The following is a 12,597-nucleotide window of genomic DNA, read 5'->3' on the forward strand; positions in this document are numbered from 1 at the left end:
TGCACCCCAAAAATGCATCAGTGCACCCTAAAATGCATCAACACCCCCAAAAATGCATCAGTGACCCAAAAAATGCATCAGAACCCCAAAAATGCATCAGTGACCCAAAAAATGCATCAGTGCGCCTAAAAATGTATCAGCGCTCCTAAAAATGCATCAGCGCCTCAGAAAATGCATCAGTGACCCAAAAAATGCATCGGCGGCCCCAAAAATTCATCAACACCCCCAAAAATGCATCAGTGCCCCAAAAATACATCAGTGCTCCTAAAAATGCATCAGCGCCTCAAAAAGTGCATCAGTGCCTCAAAAAATGCATCAGCACCCCTAAAAAAGTCCCTCAGAACCCCCCAAAACCCGCCAGGTATTGGGGACACGCCCAACGCCCCATGGATGAGCAGCTCTTGGGAATGCTGCAAGTGCACCCCAAAAATAGCAAAGGAACCCCAAAATCTGCACCAGAACCACCAAGAATAGCAAATGAACCCCAAAATCTGCACCAGAACCACCAAAAATAGCAAATGAACCCCAAAATCTGCACTGGAACCACCAAAAATAGCAAATGAACCCCAAAATCTGCACTGGAGCCACCAAAAATAGCAAAGGAACCCCCAAAATCTGCACTGGAGCCACCAAAAATGGCAAATGAACCCCAAAATCTGCACCGGTACCCACCAAAAATAGCAAATGGACCCCAAAATCTGCACTGGAACCACCAAAAATAGCAAATGAACCCCAAAAATCTGCACCCGAACCACCAAAAATGGCAAAGGATCCCCAAAATCTGCACTGGAGCCACCAAAAATGGCAAATGAACCCCAAAATCTGCACTGGAGCCACCAAAAATGGCAAATGAACCCCAAAATCTGCGCCGGAACCACCAAAAATAGCAAATGAACCCCAAAATCTGCACCGGAACCACCAAAAATGGCAAAGGAACCCCAAAATCTGCACTGGAGCCACCAAAAATGGCAAATGAACCCCAAAATCTGCACTGGAGCCACCAAAAATGGCAAATGAACCCCAAAATCTGCGCCGGAACCACCAAAAATAGCAAATGAACCCCCAAAATCTGCACCGGAACCACCAAAAATGGCAAATGAACCCCAAAATCTGCGCCAGAACCACCAAAAATAGCAAAGGAACCCCAAAATCTGCACTGGAACCACCAAAAATGGCAAATGAACCCCAAAATCTGCACCGGAACCACCAAAAATGGCAAATGAACCCCAAAATCTGCACTGGAGCCACCAAAAATGGCAAATGAACCCCAAAATCTGCGCCGGAACCACCAAAAATAGCAAATGAACCCCAAAATCTGCACCGGAACCACCAAAAATGGCAAAGGAACCCCAAAATCTGCACTGGAGCCACCAAAAATGGCAAATGAACCCCAAAATCTGCACTGGAGCCACCAAAAATGGCAAATGAACCCCAAAATCTGCGCCGGAACCACCAAAAATAGCAAATGAACCCCAAAATCTGCGCCAGAACCACCAAAAATAGCAAATGAACCCCAAAATCTGCACCGGAACCACCAAAAATGGCAAATGAACCCCAAAATCTGCACTGGAACCACCAAAAATGGCAAATGGACCCCAAAATCTGCACTGGAGCCACCAAAAATAGCAAATGAACCCCAAAATCTGCACTGGAGCCACCAAAAATGGCAAAGGAACCCCAAAATCTGCACCAGAACTACCAAAAATAGCAAATGAACCCCAAAATCTGCACCGGAACCCCAAAACATTCCATGTCCTCCTGGTGTCCTCCAGTGTCCCTGCAGTGTCCTCCTGGCGTCCCCCCCAGTTTCCCCAGTGTCCTCCCAGTATCCCCCCAGTAGCCCCCAATGTCCCCCCAGTGTCCCCAGTATCCCCCCAGTATCTCTCCAGTGTCCCCCCAGTATCCCTCCATGTCCCACCAGTGTCTCCCCAGTAGCCCCCATTATCCCCAGTATCTCTCCAGTGTCCCCCCCCATAGCACCCAGTATCCCCCCAATGTCCCCCCAGTGTCCCCCCAGTGTCCCCCCAGTATCCCTCCATGTCCCACCAGTGTCCACCCAGTAGCCCCCCATATCCCCAGTATCCCTCCAGTGTCTCCCCAGTAGCCCCCAATATCCCCAGTATCCCCCCAGTGTCCCCCCAGTATCCCCCCATGTCCCACCAGTGTCTCCCCAGTAGCCCCCAATATCCCCAGTATCCCCCCAGTGTCCCCCCAGTATCCCCCCATGTCCCACCAGTGTCTCCCCAGTAGCCCCCAATATCCCCAGTATCCCTCCAGTGTCCCCCCAGTAGCCCCCATTGTCCCCCCAATGTCCCCCCAGTATCCCCCCAATGTCCCCCCAGTGTCCCCCCAGTATCCCCCCAATGTCCCCCCAGTAGCCCCCATTGTCCCCCCAATGTCCCCCCAGTATCCCCCCAGTGTCCCCCCAGTGTCCCCCCAGTAGCCCCCATTGTCCCCCCAGTGTCCCCCCAGTATCCCTCCAGTGTCCCCCCAGTATCCCCAGCACCCTGCCCGTGTCCCCAGCGTCACCTTGCGGTCACTGAGGCCGGACACGGTGTCCACGTACTCCTCCTGGATCATGAAGGCCGCCAGGTTGGCCGTGTAGCTGGCGAGGAAGATGACGGCGAAGAAGGCCCAGACCAGCACCATGATCTTACTGGTGGTGCCCTTGGGGTTCTCCACGGGGACAGAGTTGTTGAACACCAGAGCCCAGAGCAGCCAGATGGATTTACCAATGGTGAACGTGGAGCCCCCTGCACCTGGGGGGACAGGGGACAGGGTCACCTGGGGACACCTGGGGACACCTGGGGACACCTGGGGACACCTGGGGACACCCGGGGACACCCAAGGACAGGGGACACCAATGGCCAGAGCAGCCAGATGGATTTACCAATGGTGAACGTGGAGCCCCCTGCACCTGGGGGGACAGGGGACAGGGTCACCTGGGGACACCTGGGGACACCTGGGGACACCTGGGGACACCTGGGGACACCTGGGGACACCTGGGGACACCCGGGGACAGGGGACACCAATGGCCAGAGCAGCCAGATGGATTTACCGATGGTGAACGTGGAGCCCCCTGCACCTGGGGGGACAAGGGGACAGGGTCACCTGGGGACACCTGGGGACACCTGGGGACACCTGGGGACAAGGGATGGGGGGACAGGGTCACCTGGGGGCACCCAAGGACAGGGGACACCAATAGGACAAGATGGCACCAACACCAACAGCAGCCAGATGGATTTGCTGATAGTGGAGGAGACAGGGGGACAGGGTCACCTGGGGACACCTGGGGACACCTGGGGTCACCCAGGGACAGGGGACACTGAGAGGGTCACAAGGGGACACGAGGGGGTCCCACGAGCACCTGGAGCACCCCATGGATTTGTCACTGGTCAATGTGGGACTCCCCAGTCCCGGGGGACACCGGGGGATCACAGGGGGACACCGGGGTCACACGGGGACACACGGGGACAGGGTGACACGGGTCACTCACGCTGGCCACTGGCCAGGCTCCGGTTGTAGCCCACGGGGCTGAAGTACTCGAAGATGAAGACGGTGACGGCCACCACGGTGAGACACATGACGAACATCATCACCCACACGGCCGGGCTGTAGGGCTCTGAGGGGACACGGGGACGTGAGGGGACACGGGGGGACACGGGGGGACACGGGGGGGACACGGGGGGACACGGGGGGGACACGGGGGGGACACGGGGGGACACGGGGGGGACACGGGGGGACATGGGGGGGACACGGGGAATGTGGGGGGACACGGGGGGGACACGGGGGGACATGGGGGGACATGGGGGGGACACGGGGACGTGAGGGGACACGGGGGGACACGGGGGCACACGGGGGGGACACGGGAGGACACGGGGGGACACGGGGAATGTGGGGGGACACGGGGGGACACGAGGAGACATGAGGGTGACACAGGAACATGGGGGGACACGGGGAGGTTTGGGAGGGTCCCAGGGGGTTTTGGGGTACCCAGGAAAGCAGAAGGGGACACGGAGCCGTTGGATTTTGGGTGGGCTTGGGAATTGGAGGCTCCCAGGGTTTGGGATTTAGGGTTTTGGGGAATCCCAGGTTTTGGGATTTGGGGTTTTGGGGGGGGTCCCAGTTGGGTTTTGGTGGTTTTGGGGGGGGTCCCAGTTGGGTTTTGGTGGTTTTGGGGTGGTCCCAGTTGGGTTTTGGTAGTTTTGGGGGATCCCAGTTGGGTTTTGGTGGTTTGGGGTGGTCCCAGTTGGGTTTTGGTGGTTTTGGGGATCCCAGTTGGGTTTTGGTGGTTTTGGGGTGGTCCCAGTTGGGTTTTGGTGGTTTGGGGGGATCCCAGTTGGGTTTTGGGGTGGTCCCAGTTGGGTTTTGGTGGTTTTGGGGGGGTCCCAGTTGGGTTTTGGTGGTTTTGGGGGATCCCAGTTAGGTTTTGGTGGTTTGGGGTGGTCCCAGTTGGGTTTTGGTGGTTTTGGGGATCCCAGTTGGGTTTTGGTGGTTTTGGGGTGGTCCCAGTTGGGTTTTGGTGGTTTGGGGGGATCCCAGTTGGGTTTTGGGGGATCCCAGTTGGGTTTTGGTGGTTTTGGGGTGGTCCCAGTTGGGTTTTGGTGGTTTGGGGGGATCCCAGTTGGGTTTTGGGGTGGTCCCAGTTGGGTTTTGGTGGTTTTGGGGGGGTCCCAGTTGGGTTTTGGTGGTTTTGGGGGATCCCAGTTGGGTTTTGGTGGTTTGGGGTGGTCCCAGTTGGGTTTTGGTGGTTTTGGGGATCCCAGTTGGGTTTTGGTGGTTTTGGGGGGGTCCCAGTTGGGTTTTGGTGGTTTTGGGGGATCCCAGTTGGGTTTTGGTGGTTTGGGGTGGTCCCAGTTGGGTTTTGGTGGTTTGGGGGGATCCCAGTTGGGTTTTGGGGGATCCCAGTTGGGTTTTGGTGGTTTTGGGGTGGTCCCAGTTGGGTTTTGGTGGTTTGGGGGGATCCCAGTTGGGTTTTGGGGGATCCCAGTTGGGTTTTGGTGGTTTTGGGGGATCCCAGTTGGGTTTTGGTGGTTTGGGGGGATCCCAGTTGGGTTTTGGGGGGTCCCAGTTGGGTTTTGGTGGTTTTGGGGGATCCCAGTTGGGTTTTGGTGGTTTGGGGGGATCCCAGTTGGGTTTTGGGGGATCCCAGTTGGGTTTTGGTGGTTTGGGGTGGTCCCAGTTGGGTTTTGGTTGTTTTGGGGTGGTCCCAGTTGGGTTTTGGTGGTTTGGGGGGATCCCAGTTGGGTTTTGGGGGATCCCAGTTGGGTTTTGGTGGTTTGGGGTGGTCCCAGTTGGGTTTTGGTGGTTTTGGGGGATCCCAGTTGGGTTTTGGTGGTTTGGGGTGGTCCCAGTTGGGTTTTGGTGGTTTTGGGGTGGTCCCAGTTGGGTTTTGGTGGTTTGGGGGGATCCCAGTTGGGTTTTGGGGGATCCCAGTTGGGTTTTGGTGGTTTGGGGTGGTCCCAGTTGGGTTTTGGTGGTTTTGGGGGATCCCAGTTGGGTTTTGGTGGTTTGGGGTGGTCCCAGTTGGGTTTTGGTGGTTTGGGGGGATCCCAGTTGGGCTTTGGGGGATCCCAGTTGGGTTTTGGTGGTTTGGGGTGGTCCCAGTTGGGTTTTGGTGGTTTTGGGGTACCCAGGAAGGCGGAGGGGGACACGGTGCCGTTGCTCCTGGACACCATGACGCTGATGCCGGTCTCCACGAAGGGCACGGAGAAGTCGATGATCTCGGAGCGCTCCTCGTTGATGGTCAAGGAGCCGATGGCCATGTCAGCACGGCGGTAAAACACCTGGGCGTGGTCAGGGGGCGTGGCCAGAGGGCCGTGACCACAGGCATCCCCACTTTTTTGGGGGGGTTCCCCCATAGCCATGGGTTCTCCGTGGCGGGTTTTGGGTTCTTTTCGGGGTGCAGAGAGGTATTTTTGGGGTACGGGGAGGTGTTTTTTGGGGGGGGGTCTCACCTCGCCCACCATGCCGTTCCAGACGCCGTCGATCTTCTTGCCGTGTTTGCCGTTGGTGACCAGGTAAAGGTCGTAGGTGAAGCCCAGGGCCCGCGCCAGGCGCTTCAGGATGTCGATGCAGAAACCTTTGCAGCATTTCTTCTCAAAGGGAGGGGGGCTGGAGGGGACCCCAAAAGTGGTGGGGACGTCCCCAGGGTCTTGGGGACACCACAAAGGTGCTGGGGATACCCCCAGGGTTCCAGGGACACCCCCAGGGTCTTGGGGAGACCCCTAAAGCATTGGGGACACGCCCAGGGTGAGAGTGTCACCTCTGGGGTGACAGTGACACCTCCAGAACACAGGTGTGTCCCCACTTGGGCAGTGCCACCCCCACCTGGAAGTGCCACCCCACCTGTCCCAGTTGTGCCCACCTGGCAGTGCCACCCCTACCTGTCCCAGGTGTCCCACACCCGGGCAGTGCCACCCCCACCTGTCCCAGGTGTGCCCACCTGGCAGTGCCACCCCCACCTGTCCCAGGTGTCCTACACCCGGGCAGTGCCACCCCCACCTGTCCCAGGTGTGCCCACCTGGCAGTGCCACCCCCACCTGTCCCAGGTGTCCCACACCCGGGCAGCGCCATCCCCACCTGTCCCAGGTGTGCCCACCTGGCAGTGCCACCCCCACCTGTCCCAGGTGTCCCACACCCGGGCAGCGCCATCCCCACCTGTCCCAGGTGGGCCCACCTGGCGGTGCCACCCCCCCCCACCTGTCCCAGGTGTGCCCACCTGGCAGTGCCACCCCTACCTGTCCCAGGTGTCCCACACCCGGGCAGTGCCACCCCCACCTGTCCCAGGTGTGCCCACCTGGCGGTGCGGTTGAGCTGGCGCCGGCAGGGCACGGAGTCTCGGATGCAGGTGCCGGTGGCGGGGTCGATGTTCTCCACGATGACAAAGGGACGCTCCTCCAGCGTGGCCACCGTCAGGTGCCGCCCGTCCTCCACCGGCTGCAGGAACCGCCCGTAGCGCGACCACACCGGGTACTTGAGCCTCAGCACCTGCTGCTCCCAGCTGCCCACCTGGGGACACGTGGGGACACCCAGAGGGTGACAGGCCAAGGTGTCACCATGATTTGATGTCACCGTGGCAAGGTGTAACTGCTAGGGGCAATGACAGGGCGTCCTCAGCGGGTGCCAGGCTGAGGAAATGTCACCGTGCCAGGCTGCTGTCACCAGTGGGGACAATGCCGCAGTCACCGTGGTAGGGACACGGTGGGGAACAGGACAAGGTGTCACCGTGATGGGACATCACTGCTGGGGACAATGACAGGATCACCTGGGTGGGAAACTGGCCAAGGTGTCCCCGTGACAGGACAGGAGGCTGAGCCGTGTCCCCGTCACCGCCCAGGTGCCACCGCCACCCCCTGGGCGCCACGTTGTTGTGACAGCACAGCGTGACAGTGGGATGAGGTGAAAAGCAGATGGCACCAATCCCTGGGGACCCTGTGGTGGCACCGTCACCGTGCCCAGAATTCCAATCCCGAGCAGATGGGCAGCTCAGGTGACATCGCCGTCCCCGTGGGTGACACTCACCACCTCCCAGCTGCGCTCCTTGTTGAGGGAGATGACGACCAGCGAGGGGTTCACCAGGTACCCGTCCTCGTTGAAGGAGAAATCCTTCTGCCCCCACGTGATGTTCATGAAGTACCTGTTCAAACCGACCCCGAGCTTTTCTAATGTCACCTGAATGTCCCCAACCTAACCCCAAGTGTGTCTAGGGTCACCTAAATGTCACATAAACGTCCCCAACCCAACCCTGAGTATGTACGGGGTCACCTGAATGCCTCCAACTCAAACCCAACACTGTCTAGTGTCACCCAACTGTCCCCAACACAACCCCAACCATATCTAGAGCCACCTGAATGTCCCTAACCAAACCCCAACCATGTCTAGAGCCACCTGAATGTCCCTAACCAAACCCCAACCATGTCTAGAGCCACCTGGATGTCCCCAACCCAAACCCAACCATGCCTAAATCCACCAGCACCTCCCCAACCCGACCCTCCCCAAATCCCAACCACGTCACGGTGCCGTCACCCCCGCGCTGCCGCCGCCGCCGTGCCCGCCCCCACCTGTGCAGGTTGTCGTTGATCTGGGTGACGTTGGGCGTGCGGCAGTCGTTGTTGAACTCGGGGATGAAGCCGTAGTCGCGCAGCAGCGCCTCGGCGCCCTTGGCCACGATGGCCACGCCGTTGTGCACGCGGTGCTGGAGGTCGTCGCGCCAGCCGGCCGACAGCACCGCGAACAACCCGGCGGGGACGTGCTCGGGCAGCTGCTCGCTGCCTCCCAGGTTGGTGCCCACCACGAACCAGATGTAGCCGGGCCCGGTGAGGCCGGCGTCGCGCGCGGCGCGGAACACGGCCTCGGCCTCGTCGCGCGAGCAGTAGAGCAGCCGGATCTGCGCCGTCACCTCGCGCAGCTGCCGGCGCGTCCGCGCGCCCTCGGGGTCGTCGGTCAGGTTCAGGGTGACCACGCCGCGGTGCTCCCAGCCGATGAAGCTGCTGTCGGTCAGAACCTCCACGTAGTCCACGAAGTCCTCGTAGCCCGGCAGCAGCGTGGTGACCACGGCGAAGGCCGTCCAGTCGTACTCCTCCAGCACCTCGAAGATCACCTGGAGCTGCTGCTCCGTGGAGGAGCCCAGCTGCAGGAAGGTGGAGCCCTTCTCCTGTGGTGGGGGGGAAAGGGGGAGGGCACGGGGGTTCGGGACACAGGTTGGGGACGGTCACGTTGGGGACAGTTGGGTGACGCTGGACGTGGTTGGGGTTGGGGAGGGTCAAGTGGGGTTAGAACACAGCTGGGGTTTGGGGACATTCAGATGGCTCTAGGCATGGCTGGGGTTGGGCTGGGGACAGTTGGGTGACACTAGACATGGTTGGGGACAGTTGGGTTGGGGACATTGGGTGACACTAGACACGGTTAGGGCTTGGGGACATTCCGGCGAGTCTAGACACAGTTGGGATTTGATAGAGTTGGGGACATTCAGGTGACACTAGACACGGTTAGGGCTTGGGGACATTCCGGCGAGTCTAGACACAGTTGGGATTTGATAGAGTTGGGGACATTCAGGTGACACTAGACATGGTTGGGGTTGGGTTGGGGACAGCTGGGTGGCTCTGGACACATTTGGGGACATTTGAGTGACCCTAGACAGGACTGGGGTTGGAAACAGTCGGTTTGAGGACAATCGGTTGATCCCAGATCCATTGGGGGACATTTGGGTGTCCCTAAACACCCTTGGGGAACGTTGGGGGCGTCACCTTGGGCGTGAGGACGATGGCGGAGCCGCCGTTGACGCCGATGATGGGCACGGAGGTCTGGGCCGAGATGAAGTCGAGGATCTGCGCCACGGCCTCGGAGCGCGTGTCGTCCTCGAAGACGACGCCGTGGATGCGCAGCGAGGACAGGACGTCGCACAGGCGCACGATCAGGCTGCGCGGGTTGGTGTCGTTCAACACCACCCCCACGGGGTTCACATCCAGAGAGAAGTTCCGGAAGGTTCCGGGCGTCAGGCGGGGCCCGGCGGGGCCGTAGGAGGCCCCGCTCAGGATCACGGCCACGTTGAGCGTCCGGCGCGGCGCCGCCGGCGGCTCCAGGAAGGGGCTGGCACAGGCCAGGGCCAGGGCGAGCAGCATCCTGCCGGCGGGGGCGGGGACCGGGGGGCTCATCGCGCCACCGCCGCTGCGCCCTGCGGGGACACGGCGGGGACGGGGTCACCCGTGCACGCCAGGACCCACCAGGACACAGCAGCGCCCACCAGGACACACCAGTACACACCAGTGCCCACCAGGACACACCAGTGTCCACCAGTACACACCAGTGCCCACCAGGACACACCAGTGTCCACCAGGACACACCAGTGTCCACCAGTACACACCAGGACACACCAGTGCCCACCAGGACACACCAGTGTCCACCAGGACACACCAGGACACACCAGGACACACCAGTGCCCACCAGTACACACCAGTGCCCACCAGGACCCACCAGTGCACACAAAGCGATATCCACCAGTACACACCAGGACCCACCAGGACACACCAGTGCCCACCAGGACCCACCAGTGCACACAAAGCGATATCCACCAGTACACACCAGGACCCACCAGGACACACCAGTGCCCACCAGTACACACCAGTACACACCAGTGCCCACCAGGACACACCAGTGTCCACCAGGACCCACCAGTACACACCAGTGCCCACCAGTGCACACAAAGCGATATCCACCAGTACACACCAGGACCCACCAGGACACACCAGTGCCCACCAGTACACACCATTACACACCCAGCGATATCCACCAGTACACACCAGTGCCCACCAGGACCCACCAGTACACACCAGTGCCCACCAGTGCACACAAAGCGATATCCACCAGTACACACCAGGACCCACCAGGACACACCAGTGCCCACCAGTACACACCATTACACACCCAGCGATATCCACCAGTACACACCAGTGCCCACCAGGACCCACCAGTACACACCAGGACCCCCCCGTGCCCACCAGCATACACCAGTACACATCAGTACACACTGGTACCCACCAGGACCCACCAGTGCCCACCAGTAGCCACCAGCACACACCAGTAGCCACCAGGACCAGGGGAGGGTCAGACATGGAGATATTGGTACCCACCAGTGCTCACCAGTAACCCCAGTAACAGCTCAGCAGTAACCCCTGTCACTGTTCCCATGAACAAACCCCTGTCATTGTCCCCAGAACAGCAGGGACAAACCCCTGTCACTGTTCCCAAAACAGCAGGGACAAGCCTGTGCCAGCGGGTGACAAACCTGTGTCATTGTCCCCAGAACAGCAGGGACAAACCTGTGCCGGTGGGTGACAAACCTCTGTCACTGTCCCCAGACCAGCAGGGGTGGGACAAACCCGTGTCCCCATCCCCACAGCAGCGAGGACAAACTGTCCCCGTGTCCCTGAGGGGGACACAACCCCCCGTGTCATCGTCCCCACACCGGCAGCAGACAAAGCTGTGTCACCGTCCCCGTGACAACGGGGTGACAAGGCAATGTCCTCACCCCCCGTGTCCCCCCCAGGTGACACCGGCGGTGTCCCCCTCCATGTCCCCACTCCCTGGTGACACCCCCGGTGTCCCCAACACCTCCGTGCCCCCTCCGTGTCCCCCCTCCAGGTCCTACCTGGCCCAAGCTCCGCTCTGGGGGGCTCTGCCTCATCTCGGCCGGGGGGGACAACACGGACAGGACACTGGTGGGGGGGGGGGAGTTGGGGACACTGAGGGGGTTTTGGGGACACTGGGGGGGTGGGGACACACACACTAGGGGGGGTTGGGTTGGTGGCTGCACCTGGAGGAGGAGGGGACAGTGAGGGGGAGGTCAGGCCCTCCCCCAAAAAGCCCCAGTACCCCCAAATATCCCCCAAAATTTTGTAACCCCTCCTCCCCCAGCTCTCAAATGCCCACTGGGGGTCCCAGTTTACCCAGCTGGTTCATCCTAGGATCCCCAGTCCGCTTCCAGTTTACCCAGTTGGATCCCAGCATCCCCCAGTTCCACTCTGACACACCTCAGCTGGATCCCAGTCCCTCCCAGTCCCATCCCAGTCCCCCTAGCTAGATCCCAGCTCCCCCTCCATCCCCTCCCAGTCCCCCCAATCCCATCCCAGTCCCCCCAGCTGGATTCCAGTTCCTTCTCCATCCCCTCCCAGTCCCTCCCAGTCCCCCCAGTGGGATCCCAGCTCCCCCTCCATCCCCTCCCAGTCCCATCCCAGTCTCCCCAGTTAGATCCCCTCCATCCCCTCCCAGCCCCCCCGATCCCATCCCAACCCCCTGCGACGAGATCCCAGCATCTCCTCTTCCTCCCCCAATCCCACCCAGTCCCCCCCAGTCAGACCCCAGCCCCCCCACCCGGGTACCACCTCCCCCCCAACCCCTCCCAACCCTCTCAGTGCCTCCCAGTGCCCCCCAGTCCCTCCCAGTCCGGCCCCGCCGCCCCCCCCGCCCTGCAGCACCCGCTGCTGCTCGCAGAATACTAATAGGGCAGGCGGGCGGTGCGGCGGGGCCGGGCGTCCGTCTGTCCGTCTGTCCCTGTCCCCGTGTCCCCCCCGTCCCTGCCCACACCCCCCGGCGGGTATCGGGGTGTCCCAGCCCGGGGGGGAAGGGAAGAGGGGGGGTTTGGGGGTGTTGTGGGGGTGCTGGGGGTGGGTTTGGGGTGTCGGGGGGGTTGTTTTTGGGAGATCAGGGGTTTTAGGGGTGCTGGGGGGGTGTCAGGAATTGTGGGGGGGATTTGGGGGGGTATCAGTGTTAGGTGTGGAGTGCCAGGGAGGTGTTGAGGAGCTCTGGGGATTACTGGGCGGGCTTGGGTGGTGTCTGGGGGGTTTTGGGGGTGCCAGGGAGCTGTGGGGGGTGTTGGGGGATCTTGAGTGTTGGATCCTCCGGGGTTTACTGAGGTGTTGGGAGATATCAGGGAGGTTTTTGGGTATTGGGGGGGGGGGGAGGTGTTGGAGCATTCTGGGAGGGGTCCCAGGGGACATTGGGGTCCCAGGGGACATTGGGGTCCCAGGGGATGTCCCCAAGGGTCCAGGGGAAAGGCCCAAGGGGCGTTGTCTGGTCCCAGGGCGAGCTGGGTGTCCG

General features: G+C 60.7%; 1 protein-coding gene across 1 annotated transcript; it reads right to left on the minus strand.

Annotated features, from left to right (window-relative positions):
• Window positions 1-255: 255 nt before the first annotated feature.
• Window positions 256-9,656, minus strand: LOC134056055 (glutamate receptor ionotropic, NMDA 2D-like). Its single transcript, XM_062512553.1, has 9 exons — window positions 9,249-9,656; window positions 8,064-8,656; window positions 7,525-7,639; window positions 6,800-7,011; window positions 5,958-6,114; window positions 5,633-5,786; window positions 3,497-3,622; window positions 2,530-2,759; window positions 256-264 (listed from the first exon to the last, which is right to left on the minus strand). Exons 1-9 carry the CDS (start codon window positions 9,654-9,656, stop codon window positions 256-258), a joined length of 2,004 nt encoding a protein of 667 aa, XP_062368537.1.
• Window positions 9,657-12,597: the final 2,941 nt, after the last annotated feature.

Source organism: Cinclus cinclus, chromosome 38 (assembly GCF_963662255.1).
Source record: "Cinclus cinclus chromosome 38, bCinCin1.1, whole genome shotgun sequence".
Taxonomy (NCBI): domain Eukaryota; kingdom Metazoa; phylum Chordata; class Aves; order Passeriformes; family Cinclidae; genus Cinclus; species Cinclus cinclus.